This window comes from Erythrolamprus reginae, chromosome 7, assembly GCF_031021105.1.
Source record: "Erythrolamprus reginae isolate rEryReg1 chromosome 7, rEryReg1.hap1, whole genome shotgun sequence".
Lineage (NCBI taxonomy): Eukaryota > Metazoa > Chordata > Lepidosauria > Squamata > Dipsadidae > Erythrolamprus > Erythrolamprus reginae.
Window position 1 is genome coordinate 10,542,815 of NC_091956.1, and position 21,402 is coordinate 10,564,216.

Below are 21,402 nucleotides of genomic sequence, written 5' to 3' on the forward strand. Positions count from 1 at the left end.
ATTAGGAAAATAGTAATTACCACGTGCATTGAAAATGTAGAAATAATGTACAGTGGTACCTCTACCTACAAACGCCTCTACTTACGAACTTTTCTAAATAAGAACCGTGTGTTCAAGATTTTTTTGCCCCTTCTCAAGAACCATTTTCCACTTACAAACCTGAACATCCGAAACTGTAACTGGAAAAGGCAGGGAGAAGCCTCCGTGGGGCCTCTCTAGGAATCTTTTTGGAGGAAACAGGGCCGGAAAAGACAGGGAGAAACCTCCGTGGGGCCTCTCTAGGAATCTCCTGGGAGGAAACAGGGCTGGAAAAGGCAGGGAGAAGCCTCTGTGGGGCCTCTCCAGGAATCTCCTGGGAGGAAACGGGGCCTCCACCCTCCCTGTGGTTTCCCCAATCGCATGCATTATTTGCTTTTACATTGATTCCTATGGGAAAAATTGCTTCTTCTTACAAACTTTTCTACTTAAGAACTTGGTCATGGAACGAATTAAGTTCATAAGTAATAACAAAAATGCTTCTATGTCAGAAACCTTAGGTGATAAAGCAAAACTAAGCATATTTTTGGAATCAGCACATCAAATTCCATAAAACAGATCTTTTAAGATCAGTCGTGCAGTGATCAACTCTTCATGGCAAATTGGAAGCAAAGATTACTACTAAAAGCCCTGGCTCCATAATGCTAAGAACGCATTATATTTTCCTTACACATTCATTTAATTACACCCTGAGAAAATTGCAAGTGCTCACATAGGAAGAGTAGAAATTAAATTAAGAGTACATATTACAGAGTACAAAGAAGAGCGACAAACAAACACACAGACACACATATATATTCTAATGGATGCGTTGGGAAATTATATAGTGCAATCAATGTTGAATATTTGCTGTTTTCTTCTTTTATGTTTAACTCAAACATGTAAGATTTTTAAAGATTCCCCTGATTGATGATTGATTGATTGATTGATTGATTGGATTTATATGCCGCCCCTTTCCAAGGACTCGGAGCGGTTTATGCATAGAAATTTGGTATTACTAAGTAGTGTGCGAGTGTGTCTGTATGTGATAATTGATAAACTGTCCGAATACAATGAAATGCATTGCAAACTTAATCACAGTGATTTGGGTTGATTGGACACAACTGTCTTTAAGCGAAAAGATCCATTCCAGCTATTTATTATCTTTTCTTAGGGACCTCAGTGAAAACCAGATACACGCCATCCCAAGGAAGGCTTTCCGTGGAGCTGTGGACATTAAAAATCTGTAAGTATTTAATATCTTCTTTTATTCATTTATTTAGTTTGTATAGCCACCTATCTTAGACTCTGGATGATTTACAGGATCAAAACAAACACTCCTACCCAAATAACCCCCCTCCAAATATTGACACATCTCAGCACCCCCTCACCCAAATTCATGGGGGAACAGCCATACCTGTAGTGCTAATAGGGTTGGGGGGAGGGAGAGAGAGAGGGCTTAGATGATAGGCAGATTAGACAGATGATAGATACATAGATAGGTAGGTAGGTAGGTAGCTAGGTGAAAGAAAGAAAGAAAGATAGATAGAAAGAAAGAAGGAAAGAAAGAACGAAAAAGAGAAAGAAAGAAAGAAGGATGGATAGGTAGGTAGGTGGAGAGAGAGAGATAGATAGATAGATAGATAGATAGATAGATAGATAGATAGATAGATAGAGACAGACAGACAGACAGACAGACAGACAGACAGGTGATAGATGATTGATAGATTGATAGTTAGAAAGAAAGGAAGGAAGGAGGGAAGAAAGAAAGAAAAAAAGAAAGGAAGAAAGGAAGGAATGAAGGAAGAAAAAGATGGGTAGGTAGAGATAGATAGATAGATAGATAGATAGATAGATAGATAGATAGATAGATAGATAGATATGATGGACGGAGGGATGGACGGATGGACAGACAGACAGATGGATTGAGTACGGAAACTTTTCAGATCCCTTTAAATTTTTCACTCTCTGTTTCATTGCAGCTATTTGGTAAAAGCAAAAAAGTTCATTTTATTTCTCATTAATGTACACCCAGCACCCCATCTTGACAGAAAAATAAACAAACATAATTTTTTGCAACTTTATTTAAAATATTCCAAATGAGGCATCGGTTTTTACATCAGAGGAAAAGAGTTTGATTCTTAAAATGAAGTTAAGCAAAAAATAATTGTTTTGGTTTTGTAATTTGGGAGAGAGCCAACTGGATTTAACTGAACATATTTTCAACCGCCTTTTAATCATCTTTTTTGCTATTATTCCCTGCCCTTCAAGTAATGCGAAACAAAGAGGAAACTTTACATTTAAATCACCATCTTGTTGCTAAGAAGAAATAGAATGTGCCAAGTTTTATTCCAGGGCTTGATGCCAAGTGAAGAGAAAAATAACTTTCTTTTTTTGTAAGGAAACAGGAAGTTTGAAAGTTTATTTTTCAACTTTTTCTACAGTGGCATTTAGAATGCATCGTGAAAAGAAATATTCCCCCCATTTTTTCTCTTTAATGCATCTGAATTCTTGCCAATTGTGTGGCAGGGGGGAGAATCCGCCTTTCGATTCTTTTAGGACAAGATTAGCTTGAGTGCACTCTGCGTCGTTAAATCCTTTTTCCTTTGTGTATAATACAGATGATTTAGGAGGAACGGTGTCAGAGCTGATTTATATATTGATAGCTCAGGATAATAAGAAATGAGCCAACATTCGACTCAACCTTTTATAGATGGACCTGAAGGCTGCATTAGGCAAATTTGACAGCATTAAAAGATTTTATCAATTTGTCTCAGAACAATTTTTCTTTTGTGTTGTGTCAAGTGATAACATTCCATGCCATCGTTCTAATTTAATGGCTTTGATAAATGGCTCCAGAGGTTAAAAAACTAGACTGGTTATATTATTTTGGCCCTTTAAAATAAAAAGCCTATTAGCTTGATTGTTAAATGTCCTTAATTATTGGAAATGGCAAGCTCTTGAGAATACGTGTGCGTTGCGTTATTTAAATGAACTGCAACACAAATATTGCACTAAGATTATGAACCGCAATGTCTGGAAAATTATATGTACAGTGGTACCTCATCATACGAACTTAATTGGTTCCAGGAGGAGGTTCGTAAGGTGAAAAGTTCGTAAGATGAAACAATGTTTCCCATAGGAATCAATGTAAAAGCAAATAATGCGTGCAAATCCTTCAGGAAAATCCCAAACTTTAGAAGGGAGGCGAACAGAGGGCAGGGAGGAGCAGCTAAAGGGGGCAGGTGGAAGAAGCAAGGCTAGGCTAAAGGGTGAGTGGGAAGGAAGAAAGGCAAGGGGGGCGCCCCTCCCTTTTCTTTCTTCAAAAGACACCGTTTCAGTGCCTTTGCAAGCACGTTGTTCTCTGCAAAATCTTTCCTCCCCCAAGCTGCCCCTCCCTCCTCCCTTTTCTTTCTTAAAAAGACACCCTTTCAGTTCCTTTGCAAGCACCTTGTTCTCTGCAAAAAATTTCCTCCCCCAAGCTGCCCCTCCCTCCTCTCTTTTCTTTCTTAAAAAGACACCCTTTCAGTTCCTTTGCAAGCACGTTGTTCTCTGCAAAATGTTTCCTACTCCAAGCTGCCCCTCCCTCCTCCCTTTTCTTTCTTAAAAAGACACCCTTTCAGTTCCTTTGCAAGCACCTTGTTCTCTGCAAAATGTTTCCTACTCTAAGCCACCCCTCCCTTTTCTTTCTTCAAAAAAGGGGGAAAAAAGAAACCCCTTCATCCCAGCAGCAGCTGCTTGGGTTTGTAAGGTGAAAATAGTTCGGAAGAAAAGGCAAAAAAATCTTAAACACCGGGTTCGTATCTTGAAAAGTTCGTTAGAAGAGGCGTTTGTAAGATGAGGTACCACTGTATATATATATTCGACATAAAAAACATGTAACCCTTCCCTGGTACAGTACAGTATTGTAATTAGATATGTAAATATATAAAAAACAATGCAACTTCCTAATATTTTAAAGGATTAAATAAGGTTCAGGAGGGAAGTGTTTTTAATAGGAAAGTGAACACAAGAACAAGGGGACACAATCTGAGGTTAGTTGGGGGGAAAGATCAGAAGCAACGTGAGGAAATATTATTTGACTGAAAGAGGAGTAGATGCTTGGAACAAACTTCCAGCAGACGTGGTTGGTCAATCCACAGTTCACTGAATGTAAACATGCCTGGGATAAACATAGATCCATCCTTTGACAAAATACAGGAAATAGTATGAGGGCAGACTAGATGGACCAGGAGGTCTTTTTCTGCTGTCAATCTTCTATGTTTCTAATCCAATTAATTTAAAACTAGTCAATCTAAAACCCCAGTAGCATTAAAATCAATCATTGCCATTCACGACAATGACATTACATTCATCGGCCAGGGGCTAGGGTTTAATGGCCCCAAGCCTGGTAGCATAGATGAGTCTTGAGACTCTTGTGGAAGGCAAGGAGGGTGGGGCCGTGCGAATCCCCAGGGGGAGCTGATTCCAGAGGGCCGGACCCCCCACAGAGAAGGCCTTTCCCCTAGGCCCCGCCTGGCGACATTGTCTAGTTGACGGGACCTGGAGAAGGCCGATTCTGTGGGACCCCACCGGTCGCTGTGGGACCTGACTGGTTACTTACTTTCTTAATTAATTGTTAATTAAGAGCGGTCTCACTTCAAGCTATGGAGAAACCTGACAATGACAGCAATTAATTAGTGGAACAACTCGTTGCCCAGACTCGTTGCTGAAGGTTGTCTAAAAAAGATTGGACTTATTATTTGTGGTAATATAAGGTCATGGGGGGGAGGGTTGGACTAGCAGATCTCTAAGATCCCTTATAGCCTTTGGATTCTGTGAAAACTAAAAAGGCTGGTTTTGAAGGCCAGAGTACTCCCTGACTGCTTATGCTAGAGTTCAGGGCTCTATTTCTTGCTTAAATATAGAGAATAGAATAGAATAGAATAGAATAGAATAGAATTCTTTATTGGCCAAGTGTGATTGGACGCACAAGGAATTTGTCTTTGGTGCAGATGCTCTCAGTGTACATAAAAGAAAATATAGATTTGTCAGGAATCATGAGGTAAAAAACACTCAATGATTGTCATAGGGGTCAAATAAGCAATGAGGAAACAATATTAATAAAAATCTTAGGATACGAGCAACAAGTTACAGTCATACAGTCATAAGTAGGAGGAGATGGGTGATAGGAATGATGAGAAAAAACTAGTGGAAATAGAAGTGCAGACAGTTGACAGTGTTGACAGAATTAGTTGTTTAGCAGAGTGATGGCAAGGGGATGAAAACTGTCCATTATTTCTACATTTTATTTTATTTTAATTTTATTACTTAGATTTGTATGCCGCCCTTCTCCGAAGACTCGGGGCGGTGTTTTCAGTGTATGTGGTAATTACTATTTTCTTAATAGAATAGAATAGAATTTTTTATTAGCCAAGTGTGATTGGACACACAAGGAATTTGTCTTTGGTGCAGATGCTCTCAGTGTACATAAAAGAAAAGATACACTTGACAAGAATCATGAGGGACAACACTTAATGATTGTCATAGGGGTCAAATAAGCAATGAGGAAACAATCAATATTAATAAAAATCTTAGGATACAAGCAACAAGTTACAGTCATATGTGGGAGTAGATGGGTGATAGGAATGATGAGAAAAAAAACCCTAGTAGAAATAGAAGTGCAGACTTCGTAAAAAGTTTGACAGTGTTGAGGGAAATATTTGTTTAGCAGAGTAATGGCGTTTGGGGGGGGAACTCTTCTTGTGTCTAGTTATCTTTGTGTGCAGTGTTCTGTAGCGACATTTTGAGGGTAGGAGTTGAAGCAATTTATGTCCAGGATGCGAGGGGTCAGTTAATATTTTCACAGTCTTTTTGACTCGTGTAGTCATGTAGAATGCAGTCATATAGAATTCTATATAGAACTAAGGGTCGACAACATTATGGGATTCTTGAGATTAAATGGGCTTGTAATTCATTTCTAAGGAGCCGTCAGAGGAAACATTTGGCTAAGGAAATGTTCTGAACTATGACACGGGTCCTCCAACATGGTTAGCCCGACTTCCGTATTCCATTAGCGTGACAATGGCCCAATCTTGTGCTCACGTTCTTCATGGAAACCTTCTCTCGGTGGTGTATTTGGGTTTGGAGTGAAGAACGCCGCAAAACAAAGCATGCTCCTTAGTAACGTTGTAGACCCAAACTATTAGATCAGCTGAGGAGTATATTGGAGGCGCCCCTGCTTATTAATCACATAAATGGAAAAGATTAATTGCTCCTGTCAAAATACACTTAGCGTTCGAGCTTCATAGACATCAACTTTTGGCAGAGTGACCATTTAAATGAATATTCTGTATATACACTGCTCAAAAAATAAATAAATAAAAGGAACACTTAAACAACACAATATAACTCCAAGTAAATCAAACTTCTGTGCAATCAAACTGTCCACTTAGGAAGCAACACTGATGGACAGTCAATTTCACATGTTGTCAGCACATTCAACTTTGTTCAAAACAGAGAATATTTCATTCATTCAGATCTTGGATGTGTTCTTTGAGTGTTCCCTTTATTTAATTTTTTAGCAGTATATTTACTTCTCACTAGAATCTAGTTTGCTAGCATAAGAACAAAATCCAAGTTTAGGTGTCTATGTTTTTATATTCATATTCCTTCAAAGATAACAACAGTGCGAATCAAGATAACAAATACACTCTCATATGATGCTTACAAGGCAAAGGTTGCAGGTTCAAGTCCCAGTGGGTATGGCTAGCTGATGAGGCCAAAATAAGACCAAAATAGATCTATCCCAGTCTCCCTTAATTTTCAAATTCAGCAAAAAAACATGTCGCATATATATACATATATATATATATATATATATATATATATATATATATATATATATATACACACACACACACACACACACACACACACACATACATACATACACACACATACATACACACACACACACATACATACATACACACACACACATACACACACACACACAGAGAGACAGACAGACAGAGACAGAGACAGAGAGATTATTGCAAAATTGGATGATACAAGTAGCTCTCAAACTTTAAAAAGTTTGTTTAATGACTGTTCCAAGTTACAACAGCACTGAAATAAGTGACCTCGGACAGTTTTCCACACTTACAAATCAGATCCACTTTCCAAACTTTGGGCAAAGTTCGGGATTGTGTTCGGCGTTCGGAGCTTTGACGTCACTGGCAGGTTGCTAAGGACGCCAAGGTGATCACTTCCTGGATTCCATGGAATCCAGGAAGTGATCACCTTGGCGTCCTTAGCAACCTGCCAGTGACGTCAAAACTCCACCCCCGGAATCTCTTCATGGGAGAGATTTCCCATTCAGGTTCGAGTTCGGGTTCGGTTCGGATTCGGCCGAATTTTGCATAAAATTCGGCCAAACTTGCCGAACCCGAACACCGTTGGGTTCGCCCATCACTAGGTATGACAAGAAAATGACATACAATATTTATCACTACATATCATTACGGCAGCAAGAATCTTTCATGCCCCATACTGCAAATAGGATATTATTCCATTGGAAAATGTATTGGTTGATAAAATACACAGATGTGCGAAAATGGACAAACTGACAATAGAACTAAAAGGACAAAAAGGCTCAAGTTACTGCGACGTTTGGACTAAATGGTACATTTGTATAAAATGAGAGAGGGGGGGGGGAATGTAAGGTAAGGTGAGAGAAAAAAGACCAGGAAGTGGGATAATGAAAATCTACGCAGTATTGTAATTAGATATGTAAATAACAATGTATGAGATTTGGTTGTAAATTGGCGTAAAAATGATAAATTGGTTTAAAAATGGTAAAAATATGTTAAAGGGTTAAATAAGGTTCAGGAGGAAAGTGTTTTTAATAGGAAAGTGAACACAAGAACAAGGGGACACAATCTGAAGTTAGTTGGGGGAAAGATCAAAAGCAACGTGAGAAAATATTATTTTACTGAAACAGTAGTAGATGCTTGGAACAAACTTCCAGCAGACGTGGTTGGTAAATCCACAGTAACTGAATTTAAACATGCCTGGGATAAACATATATCCATTGTAAGATAAAATATAGGAAATAGTATAAGGACAGACTAGATGGACCATAAGGTCTTTTTCTGCTGTCAGTCTTCTATGTTTCTATGTTTCTATGGTAAATCCACAGTAACTGAATTTAAACATGCCTGGGATAAACATATATCCATCCTAAGATAAAATATAGGAAATAGTGGAAGGGCAGACTAGATGGACCAGAACGTCTTTTTCTGCCGTCAATCTTCTAGGTTTCTATGATGTTTAAAGATAAAAAAACAATTTAAAAAATTCCACTACTGGTTCTCCAGAACCTTTATTTTATTTATTTATTTATTTTGTCCAATACACAATAATACACAATGAAGGTTATAGAGGATATAGGAGAGAAGAAATACGAGATATAGGAGAGACTATAGGACAGGGGACGGAAGTCACTCTAGTGCGCTTATGTACCCCCCTTACTGACCTCTTTGGAATCTGGAGAGGTCAACCGTGGATAGTCTAAGGGTAAAATGTTGGGGGTTAGGGGATGATACTACAGAGTCCGGTAACGCTTCGACAACCCGATTACTAAAGTCATATTTTTTACAGTCAAGTTTGGAGCGGTTAATATTGAGCTTGAATCTGCTGTGTGTTCTTGTGTTGTTGTGGTTGAAGCTGAAGTAGTCACCGACGGGCAGGATGTTGCAGCATATGATTTTGTGGGCAATACTTAGATCATGTTTAAGGCGTCATAGTTCTAAGCTTTCAAGACCCACCTGTCAGAACCTGTTGGATTTCACCCCTGGCTTGTTTTGTTTTGCAATAGGCACCATTGTTTATTTTTTTTAAATTAGAAAACAGTTTACAAAAGCTGATTACGGGGTCCCTTTTGCACTAACATTTGAATTTGATAACATGCGGACTCCACCCTGATCAGCTCTATAAATCCAACTTGCCTTGATCAGCATAGAGGCACGTCAGATACCACTAACCGCCTTCCTGGGTTTATTTCCATGGATCGCAACAGGCAGGGATTTCTATTCAGGGGAGAAACCCAGAAGGCGACCCGAGGTGCCCAAGGATTCTGCAAAGAGGCCGCCCGGGGCCGAACGAAGGAGGGTGGTCATTCCTGCCCCTTGCCAAGGATGCCGAGATTAACATTGCAGCTGCGTCTTTCTCTGATAAATGGATTCTGTTGGGTCACCAAGGGGGAGACACGACATTAAGTGATTTACGGCCCTTTTTACCTTAATGAAATTGTTTCAGCGAGATGACGCTGAGAGCTTTTAATGGATCGCTTTCCCTGATGTAATGAAATTGCATTCCTTTGGCATTTAATATAAGGTGCAGTTATTATTTACTGGAGAATTTCCCAGGGCTCTGCGCATGGTGCGCAAAACCGAAAGGGGTTTTTTGGCGATTGCACCCAATCCGGGAGGTTGAGTGACTTTCTTTGAGCGTCCCAAGGAGTCCCACCTCAGTTTTTACGGCCCGTCTTTCCAGCCTCGTCTCTTAAAGAGCCTTTTTTCCCCCTTCCCCTCCTTCACCTGTCCTCTCCTACTCTCTTAAACAGGCAACTGGATTTCAACCAGATAAGCTGTATCGAAGATGGGGCATTCAGAGCGCTGCGGGATCTGGAAGTACTGTGAGTAGCATCCTCTCTCTCTCTCTCTCCTTTCTATAAAGTCAGATTTTAGAGCTTCCTGGGTAGCTGGAGGGGCCGGAGGTTCAGAGGCTTAAGCGAAAAGGATGTCACTGGAAGAATGAATAGCGGCATTGTGATTCAAACAATTTGCAATGCACGGAAAGAGGGAAGAAATTCCTTCAACTCCCAACACAGTGTTGGGACCACATTTGGAATAATACTGTGTTCAGTTCTGGAGACCTCACCTACAAAAAGATATGGATCAAATTGAATGGGTCCAAAGATGGGCTACAAAAATGGTGGAAGGTCTTAAGCATAAAACTTATCAGGAAAGACTTCATGGACTCAATCTGTATAGTCTGGAGGACAGAAGGAAAAGGGGGGACATGATCAAAACATTTAAATATGTTAAAGGGTTAAATAAGGTCCAGGAGGGAAGTGTTTTTAATAGGAAAGTGAACCCGAGAACAAGGGGACACAATCTGAAGTTAGTTGGGGAAAAGATCAAAAGCAACATGAGAAAATATTATTTTACTGAAAGAGTAGTAGATCCTTGGAACAAACTTCCATTTTTGTTTGTTTCTGTGTTCTTATGTAACACCGTCTGTGGTTACGCAAGTCAAAGAGCATGGTTCACTACAAAACCGTGTCATCTCTTATGAACTTATGTATATGTTCTATGGATCAAATTGAATGGGTCCAAAGACGGGCTACAAAAATGGTGGAAGGTCTTCAACCTAAAACTGATCAGGAAAGACTTCATGAACTCCATCTGTATAGTCTGGAGGAAAGAAGGGAAAGGGGGGACATGACCGAAACATTTAAATACAATATCTCAGGGGTTGCCACAAAGAAGAGGGAGTTAAACTATTCTCCAAAGCACTCAAAGGCAGGACAAGAAGCAACGGGTAGAAGCTCATTCATTCATTCATTCATTTGCATATTTACTTACTTACTTATTTGATTTATATCCCGCGGACTCGGGTGGCTTAGAATATATAAAAAAACAATGCAACTTCCTAATATTTTAAAGGGTTAAATAAGGTTCAGGAGGGAAGTGTTTTTAATAGGAAAGTGAACCCAAGAACAAGGGGGCACAATCTGAGGTTAGTTGGGGGGAAAGATCAGAAGTAACGTGAGAAAATATGATTTGACCAAAAGAGTAGTAGATGCTTGGAACAAACTTCCAGCGGGCGTGGTTGGGAAATCCACAGCCACTGAATGTAAACATGCCTAGGATAAACATAGATCCATCCTAAGATAAAATACAGGAAATAGTATAACGGCAGACCATGAGATGGACCATGTGATCTTTATCTGCCCTCAATCTTCTATGTTCTTATGTAACACCATCTGTGGTTATGCAAGTATGGTTCACTACAAAACCGTGCCATCTCTTATGAACGTATGTATATGTTCTATGGATCAAATTGAATGGGTCCAAAGACGGGCTACAAAAATGGTGGAAGGTCTTCAGCCTAAAACTGATCAAGAAAGACTTCATGAACTCAATCTGTATAGTCTGGAGGACAGAAGGGAAAGGGGGGACACACACGATCGAAACATTTAAATACGTTCAATGCTTAAATAAGGTTCAGGAGGGAAGTGTTTTTAATAGGCAAGTGAACCCAAGAACAAGGGGGCACAATCTGAGTTGTGGGGAAAGATCAGAAGTAACGTTAGAAAATATGATTTGACCGAAAGAGCAGTAGATGCTTAGAACAAACTTCCAGCAGGCGTGGTTGGGAAATCTACAGTCACTGAATGCAAACACGCCTAGGATAAACATAGATCCATCCTAAGATAAAATACAGGAAATAGTATAAGAGCAGACTAGATGGACCATGAGATCTTTATCTGCCTTCAATCTTCTATGTTCCTATGTAACACCGTCTGTGGTTAGGCAAGGCAAAGAGCATGGTTCACTACAAAACCATGTCATCTTTTTTGAACTTATGTATATGTTCCTTTTTTTAAAAAAAAAGTCTTCAAATCTCCTTTAAAAAAGCAGATTTAAGGGATTGATAGTTCAGTTTAATTTTAATTTATTACATGGTCTATTTCGGTTTATTTTGGTCCGTGCATTCTCCATTGATTCGATCCAATACCATTCTGTTCCTTTTCCCATAACATTGTTTTGCAACGGAGCAAAGTGAAGTCTTGAATGTACTTAAGTAGTTTCACAGCAGCTGGACCATGAGGTTTCCGACATATGTGGTTTATGGGTGAAGGATCTTGAGCAAAACCTTTCACCAAGCTTCCAGTTTTGGAATAGCTTTAACAGAAATCAGAAGGACTTTTGCATCAGATATTAAGCAGGCATTGCTGGGTTTTTTAATTGCTGAATGGATGTGTGTTTTAATTAAGGGTTTTATAATTGTTTTTAATTGTTTTGTATTGCTATATTACTGTTAGCTGCTCAGAGTCCATGTGGAATTGGGTGGCATACAAATTGCAGTAATAAATAAATAATAAATAACACCAAAGTATTTTTGGGAAATACGGGGGAGCCTTTCAGCAGTGAACAAATCAACCTTTTAATCCCCCAAACCAGCTATTGGGGATAAATGATGGTGGCCCATTAATTTTCATCGAAGTGAAAGAATTCGCGTGCTGTCACCAAACAACTAACCAGCCTAATTTGCATGCTCTTTGGATAAAGAAATCACTTATTAAATATGAAATTTCACTACAAAACCGTGACATCTCTATGAATCTATGTATGTGGGGTTTTTTTTTTTTAAAGTATTAAAAACTAGTTAGGATATCAAGATTTTTCTGTTTTATAGCTGAGGTGGGTTTTTTAAAATCTTACTTCATCTTCAGGATTGCATTTCAGGATGGCAGGAATGAACTTTTAAAAAGTAACATATAGAAAGCACCAGAAGTCAGAGGAAGATCTTTTTTCAAAAGGCAATTGGACTTCCTTGTTTTTTTTCTTCTTGAAGACATTTTACTTCTCATCCAAGAACTGAAGAAGCTTCTTTGCCGAGAAGAGAAATATCTTCAAGGGGGAAAAAATCCAGTTGTCTTTTGGAAAAAACCCACTTTTTTTGTGCTGAGAAGATTTTGAAAGTGTTTAAAAAGAATAGAGAAAGTGTGGAAAATATTGCAACACAATTAAGGGATGGATTCCCCCCCACACACACAATTGGTGAATTAAGTTTTGCTTGTTCCTTGCCTCTCATTTTTTCACTTGAACTTAGTAACAATAGTGAATGTGTGCAAGAAATTGGGAGGAACTGCAATTTAGGGCAGGCACGCCTTTGAAAGAATTGAAATTATCTTCTTTTATGGGACAAATTTGGTTTTTTGTTTCAGCTTTCATTTGGAATACATGCAACCAAATTTCCCCAATAATTGTTCATTTTTTTCCTACGGAAGAATTCCGTAGGGATTTTCCGCCTTAATTGTTCTTCTACCTGCCTCTCAAAATTACATTTTTATGATGTGATCAAAAAGGCAAGATGGAAACCATTGCTTTCTCTTTAACTTTGGGAGGGTAAGCCCATTCCCAAATATTAATGTTGCTCTATAAACTGTTGGGCTAACTAAGAGGAAAGGATTAGTTGCTTACTCTTAGCGTGGAAATTTTAGAACAGATCTTCAAAAGGAAAATGTTACGATTGCTAGAGCCATAAACAATTTCACTTCAGCAATTGCGATGCACTTCATTATTTTTCAATTTTGAAAAATGGCTTTTGAGAATCTATCTATCTATCTATCTATCTATCTATCTATCTATCTATCTATCTATCTATCTATCCATCCTAAGATTTTTGTTAATATTGAATGTTTCTTCATTGCTCATTTGACCCTTATAACAATCATTAAGTGTTGTACCACATGATTCTTGACAAATGTATCTTTTTCTATTATGTACGCTGAGAGCATATGCACCAACACAAATTCCTTGTGTGTCCAATCACACTTGGCCAATAAAATTCTATTCTATCCGTATCTATCTGTCTGTCTGTCTGTCTGTCTGTCTGTCTGTCTGTCTATCTATCTATCTGTATCTATCTATCCGTATCTCTCTCTCTCTCTCTCTCCCTCTCTGTTTGTCTCTGTCTCTGTCTCTCTGTCTCTCTGTATCTATCTATCTATCTATCTATCTATCTATCTATCTATCTATCTATCTATCTATCTATCTATCTATCTATCTACCTGTATCTATCTATCCGTATCTCTCTCTCTCTCCCTCTCTGTGTGTGTGTCTCTCTCTCTCTCTCTCTGTATCTATCTATTTATCTATCTATCTATCTATCTATCTATCTATCTATCTATCTGTATCTATCTATCCGTATCTCTCTCTCTCTCTCCCTCTCTCTGTGTGTGTGTGTCTCTCTCTCTCTCTCTCTGTGTATCTATCTATCTATCTATCTATCTATCTATCTATCTATCTATCATCTGTCTTTCTGCCAAGTTTGAGGAGCTCTAGAATGGAAACCAGTTTGGTGGACCAGCACAGTATTTAGGGCCAAATATACTGAAAATGTTTCAAGCATTTTAGACTAATGGTTGCTGTTTGACCTGAGGTCAAAGTTGAGGGAAAATGTGGTGCAACGAATTTTAGCCATTTTGTGGCTTCAATAACTTGCAAACTCGTGAAGCTTTCTAAAAAGCCCTTTGGCACACCAAGTTTCCCCCTTATATTACTACTACAGTGGAACCCCGACATAAGAGCTGCTCTACTTAAGAGCAACTCGAGATAAGAGCTGGGAGGGGAGAGATATTTTTGTTCTACTTACAAGCCCAAATTCGAGATACAAGCGCCAAGGAGCTGTCTCCTGAAGCCAAACGCTAACTTCCGCGTTCGGCTTCAGGAGACAGCTGCGAAGCGGCGCGCGTGTTTTTAAAGGTTGCAGCCGGCCTGGGGGGCTCGGGGGGGGGCTGCTTGCAGCTTTCTTTCTTGCTCTTTTTCTTTCTCTCTTTTACCTTCCCTTACTCTATTTCTTCTTTTCTTTCTCCTTCCCACCTTCTTCCCTCCCTCCCTCCCTTCACTCATTCCTCTCTTACTCTCCCCTTTCATAAGTTTCCTTGCTTCCTTCCTCTGTTCCTGTCCCTTCCCCCTTTCTTTCTTTCTTTCTTTCTTTCTTTCTTTCTTGCTCTTTTTCTTTCTCTCTTTTACCTTCCCTTCCTCTATTTCTTCTTTTCTTTCTCCTTCCCACCTTCTTCCCTCCCTCCCTCCCTTCACTCATTCCTCTCTTACTCTCCCCTTTCATAAGTTTCCTTGCTTCCTTCCTCTGTTCGTGTCCCTTCCCTCTTTCCTTCCTTCCTTCCCACCCTCCGTCCATTCATTCACCCATTCCTCTCTTGATCGCTTAAAGCCGGTCCCTGGTGCAAAAAGGGTTGGGGACCTCTGTCCTACAGGATTGGGTGGCAGAGAAGTTGAACATATGTAAATTTAAAAGTTTAAGAAAGTTTACAAGTTAAGTGAAAGAAACTTCATTATTCATTTATATGTACATGTACATTTCTTCATTAAAAACATGTCTTTCTGCATAATTTAGACTAACTTTGTGAGTTTTTTGAGGGCTGGAACCAATTAAAATTATTTACATTAATTCCTATGGGGAAAAGTCGTTCGAGATAAGAGCTGCTCGACTTAAGAGCCCAGGTCCGGAACGAATTAAACTCGTATCTCGAGGTACCACTGTACTGTACTTTCCAATCTATCTATCTATCTGTCTATCTGTCTGTCTGTCTGTCTGTCTATCACTTACCTCCCTTCCTCCCTCCTTCCCTACCTACCTACCTATCATCTATCTATCAACTCCATCTGTCTGTCTATCTCATCTATGCCTATCTCATCGGTATGTATCTATCATCTATCTTCCTACCTATTTATCATCTATCTATCATCTCCGTCCATCCGTTCATCCATCCATCTATCTATCTCATCTCTCTCTCTCTCTCTTTCTGTCTTTCTTTCTCTCTCTCTCTATGTGTGTGTGTGTGTCTGTCTGTCTGTCTATCTATCACGGAGATGACAGATAGATGATAGGTAGATCGGTAGATAGATAGATAGATAGATAGATAGATAGATAGATAGATAGATAGATAGATGATAGGTAGATGATAGGTAGATTGGTAGGTAGATAGATGGATGGATGGATGGACGGACAGACAGACCAAGATGATAAATAGATGATAGATAGGTAGGTAGATAGATAGATAGATAGATAGATAGATAGATAGATAGATAGATAGATCTATCTACCTATCTACCTGCCTACCTATCTATCTACTGTATCTAATATCTATCTATCATCTCGGTCTGTCCATCTGTCCGTCCATCCATCCATCCATCCATCCATCCATCCATCCATCATCTATCTATCTACCGATCTACCTATCATCTATCTATCATCTTCATCTTTCTGTCTGTCCGTCCGTCCGTCTGTCCGTCCATCTATGTAAAAATATATATATATTGTTTACAAAGTTAAAGCCTTGGTATCTGCATCTATGTACACATAATAAATGACTTTAAAGCAAACAGTTTCTGTGTATTTTTCCAAGTATGGGTCCCAATTCTCTTCCTCATTGGCTTTTAGAATAAAATCACGGTGACATTGTGGCTGTAAGATCTCAGCCCGAAGGAGGTTTCTTTTTTAATTGCTATTATAGTTATTACTATTCAAATACAGTCCTCTGTCTTTTGTGCTATTTAGTCAGTTGGATTATTTTGCAGCTTTGGTAGCATCTTTGTAAACCATGTGTTGAAAAAGATGTTGAAATTTGTTGCGGTACTTTTTACTGCGTGTCAAGAAAATATTCAGCTACCATGATGTTACAACAAAGAGTTTGTGATTACCTCACCTTTGTTAAATCTTCAGTCTGAATTTTGAGGGACTGCTATTTCTAGGTTCAGATATTTTGCTGATTGTATTTGTTTATATTTATTCACATTAGCAGTCTTCTGTTTGCCATGTGAAAAGGTTGAGGCACAGGGGTATTAGTAAAAATGAAATAAAAAAAGAAATAAACTGTTCATTTCCTGTTTTCAAAAATGGAACCAGGTATCCTTCTTCTGTTCATGATTTTCTCTTCCTTCCTTCCTTCCTTCCTTCCTTCCTTCCTTCCTTCCTTTCTGTCTGCCTTCCTTCCTTCCTTCCTGTCCTTCTGTCTTGCTTCCTTCCTGTCTTGCTTCCTTCCTGTCTTCCTTCCTTCCTTTCTTTTTGCCTTCCTTCCTTCCTTCCTTTCTTTCTTTCTTTCTTTCTTCCTTTCTTTTTTCCTTCCTTCCTTTCTTTCTTTCTGCCTTTCTTCCTTTCTTTTTTCTTTCTGTCTTCTTCCTTCCTTCCTTCCTTCCTTCCTTCCTTTCTTTCTTTCTTTCTGTCTTCCTTCCTTCCTTTTTTCCTTTTTTCTCTCTTTCTGTCTTCCTTCCTTCCTTCCTTCTTTACTTCCTTCCTTCCATCTTTACTTACTTACTTACTTTCTTACTTACTTACTTAGTGATGGAATGCAATATTGTTCATAGATGTGAGCGTAACTGGAGAAATCCGTACCTAAATACATAAACAAACCACCTAATCTTGATCTTTTGCAGCACTCTCAACAATAACAACATCACACGACTGTCGGTGGCAAGTTTTAACCATATGCCGAAACTCAGAACCTTGTGAGTAATTACCATTTCCTGGTGGAAAAGTGTTAAAGACGGAGGGCTCCTTTTGAGAAGTCCATTTTCCCTTTTAGATGCACCAGATTGAAGTTTTGGGACATTCTAAATCTGCTCTAATCGGCAGATAAAGAGGGATTTTAAGAAGAACCACTCAAGAAAAATGTATAATTAAATGTATAATAATATAATGTATAAATATAACACTGAAGGGTTTCATTGAAGACGGAAAAAATCTCATTCTTGAATGCTCAGAAGTAGCATGGTGATGGCATTCAGACCAATAGAAAAAAATCCTTTCTTTGATTTGGGGATTTATTTTTGTAACCAAATATTGATAATATCAGGAAGACTCTAGGATAGATTGATATTTAAATTAGTACAGATATATTTGATAGAATTAGTGGTGGAATTAAATAAGTCATGTTTCATTTAATTTCACAACTCTGATCTGTGACTGGTTGTCAGGTATGAGAAATGAAAAATATTTGAACATTTATTTATGTATTTATTTTGTTTAAAAGTAAGTGTTAGTGATTTAAATTAAAATACTTCTTCCAGATTCTTCCTAATATACACTGTTCCAAAATAAATAAATAAAGGGAACACTAAAACAACAGAATATAACTCCAGGGAAATCAAACTTCTGTGAAATCAAACTGTCCACTTAGGAAGTAACACTGATTGACAGTCAATTTCACATGCTGTTGTGCAAATGGAATATTATTATTATTATTATTATTATTATTATTATTATTATTATTATTATTATTTATTAGATTTGTATGCTGCCCCTCTCCATAGACTCGGGGCGGCTCACAACACAATAAAAACAGTTCATGACAAATCTAATAATTTACAATTTAAAATATTTTTAAAAACCCATTATTAAGCATACATACATACACACATATCATACATAAATTGTATAGGCCCGGGGGAGATATCTCAGTTCCCCCATGCCTGACGACACAGGTGGGTTTTGAGGAGTTTACGAAAGGCAAGGAGGGTAGGGGCAGTTCTAATCTCTGGGGGGAGCTGGTTCCAGAGAGTCGGGGCAACCACAGAGAAGGCTCTTCCCCTGGGCCCTGCCAACCGACATTGTTTAGTTGACAGGACCCGGAGAAGGCCCACTCTGTGGGACCTAATCGGTTGCTGGAATTCATGCGGAATAGTTGTGAGAATGAGAATATTTCATTCATTCAGATCTAGGATGTGTTCTTTGAGTGTTCCCTTTATTTATTTATTTTTTGAGCAGTATATAAAAAAAATAAGGCAACGGTGTTTTAATTGAATTTTGCCAGCGTTTGCCCTCCACTCCTCAAGTTGAAACTTGCATGTCAAAATGCGCCTAAATATATCTGAATAAATTCTAATCCGTGTTAATTTAATGCAGTAGCAAGGTTGATGCTCCCAAAGCCTTGGATTTCAATATTAGACAGTGGCCTCTGAAATAATCAATTCCTTTTGGGTCAACAGCAGGAATGAAACATTGCTCTCCAAATGAGAAGGGCAGGAAAGTGTCGTATTTTAACCTTCAATCTGAGTCGACATTGCAGGCACAAATAAAAACCATTCCGTTTATCTATTCACTTTTCTGCCTTGTGCGCTGACTTTTGAAACTGTGTGTGTGTTTGTGTATGTGGTTTTTTCCCCCCTCAGCCGCCTTCACTCCAACAACCTGCAGTGTGATTGCCACTTGGCTTGGTTATCCGACTGGCTACGTCAACGGCCCCGAGTCGGCCTTTACACACAGTGTATGTCCCCGTTACACTTACGTGGGCACAACATAGCGGAGGTTCAGAAACGAGAATTCATCTGCAGCGGTAAGACCAGCTGGGATGCTTCCACCGTCCCTTTCATAGATTCGTAGACGAGATTGAAAAAAAATCACATTTGTGTGCTAGTTTCACTAATAAATAGTCCATCAGCGTCCACTGGAAATCCTCTTTTCCAGGATTATGAGCGGTGCAAACTGACTTAGAAGATGGACTTGGAAATATTGTTTTCATCCTCTTTGTTGCTTGTAGAAATGCAGTCAGCATATCTAGAAAATAATAATAATAATAATAATAATAATAATAATAATAATAATAATAATTTATTAGATTTGGATTCCACCCCTCTCCGCAGACTCGGGGCGGCTCACAACAATAATAAAACAATGTACAATGGGACAAATCTAATATTTAAAAGAAAACACATTAAAAACACAATATTTAAAAACCATGCAACACAAGCATACCATACATAAAACTATATAAGCCTGGGGGAGATGTCTCAATTCCCCCATGCCTGGCGATAAAGGTGGGTCTTAAGCAATTTACGAAAGACAAGGAGGGTGGGGGCAGTTCTAATCTCTGGGGAGAGTTGATTCCAGAGGGCCGGGGCCGCCGCAGAGAAGGCTCTTCCCCTGGGGCCCGCCAGATGACATTGTTTAGTCAATGGGACCCGGAGAAGGCCAACTCTGTGGGACCTTATCGGCCACTGGGATTCGTGCAGTAGAAGACGGTCCCGGAGGTATTCTGGTTCGATGCCATGTAGGGCTTTATAGGTCATTACCAACACTTTGAATTGTGACCGGAAACTGATTGGCAGCCAGTGCAAGCCATGGAGTGTTGGAGAGACGTGGGCGAACCTAGGTAACCCCACAATAGCTCTCGCGGCCGCATTCTGCATGATCTGAAGTTTCCAAACACTTTTCAAAGGTAGCCCCATGTAGAGAGTGTTGCAGTAGTCGAACCTCGAGGTAATGAGGGCATGAGCGACTGTGAGCAATGACTCCCTGTCCAAAAAGTTGGAGAAAGGAACAGAGGAACTTATTTATGTCTCTCATTCTTTCAAACAGTACCGTATATACTCAAGTATAAGCCGAGTTTTTCAGCACAAACTGCCACTGCATTTTCCACCTTAGGCTTTTACTTTGAGTCAATAAGTTTTCCCAGTTTTTGTGGCAAAAGTAGGTGCCGCAGCTTATAATCGGGTCAAATTATACTCGAGTATACAGTATTCAGTAAAATAATAAAATAATTAGGTAAAGTAAAAGGGGACAATGTAGAAAAGGTAATGTAAAAACAACTTTATTTCAAAAAGTTTTTGTAATTTTTTTGTATGGTATATTGTATGGTCTGTCTATTTTTTGTTTTTGTCTGTTTATGCTTTATGTCTTAAAAAATTCAATATCCTTAAAAAAAAAAAGACTCCTAGGTGTACAAAACCATATTTTAAAAGAAGAAGGAGGAACGCTGGATGCTACAAATTTGATTACCACAAACCTTTGCTTTTTCATTAGTAACAACTCAGTGTAGGAGGTGGAATTATGACTCTGCAGAGGTCCCCATCCCCATCCAAAATTAATAGCTTACTCTTGCATAAATAAATAAATAATCCTGAATGGGAACAATAAACAGCAGGCAACATTACGCATTTTACCATCTGGTGGGTTTCTTGCTTGTCATAGAAGAATCATGAAATAGCAAGTGATAACATTGCTAACATTTGTCTCCTTTTCTCTGTTCATAACTTCCAGATGAGGAAGAAGGCAAGTAATAATAATAATAATAATAATAATAATAATAATAATAATAATAATAATAATGATATTATATCATCATCATCATCATCATCATCAATTGAATCATCATTTAATTGTTAGTCACTCTTAATACATCCCATTTGCCGAATGCTGATGTATAATACTGTAACGTGGATCATTTTTTAAAAAAATCTCCCCCTAAATGATTTTTATGGTTATGCCGCAGATAATGTCTAAAATGGATGCAAAAGAAATATTTCAGCCTTTGCTAATCTTTCCCAAACTGGCATTCCTTCCACATGTTTTGACCAACGATTCCCATAATTCCCTAGACAAAAAATCTCGATACAATAATGGTTGGGGGGTCAGTCGTGTAATAAAACATGCACTTTGAATATGGATTTATTCCCTTCTTTCTTGCTGATGGGATACTATCATTCTGAACTCCCATTCTTTTTGCTCTTGTTATTATTATTATTATTTATTAGATTTGTATGCCGCCCCTCTCCGAAGACTTGTTGAACTAATTTGTGCAAGACGATGCATGGC

The 21,402-nt window shown here is 38.7% G+C and overlaps 1 protein-coding gene across 2 annotated transcripts in view; it reads left to right on the forward strand.

Annotated features, from left to right (window-relative positions):
* The window catches only part of SLIT2 (slit guidance ligand 2), a 284,549-nt gene that overhangs the window by 158,043 nt on the left and 105,104 nt on the right, over positions 1 to 21,402 (forward strand). For both annotated transcript variants that reach the window (XM_070756973.1, XM_070756974.1), the window contains exons 5-8: positions 1,190 to 1,261; positions 9,623 to 9,694; positions 17,247 to 17,318; positions 18,981 to 19,144. In XM_070756973.1, the coding sequence (XP_070613074.1) occupies positions 1,190 to 1,261; positions 9,623 to 9,694; positions 17,247 to 17,318; positions 18,981 to 19,144 (380 nt within the window). The remainder of the gene's footprint in view (positions 1 to 1,189; positions 1,262 to 9,622; positions 9,695 to 17,246; positions 17,319 to 18,980; positions 19,145 to 21,402) is intronic.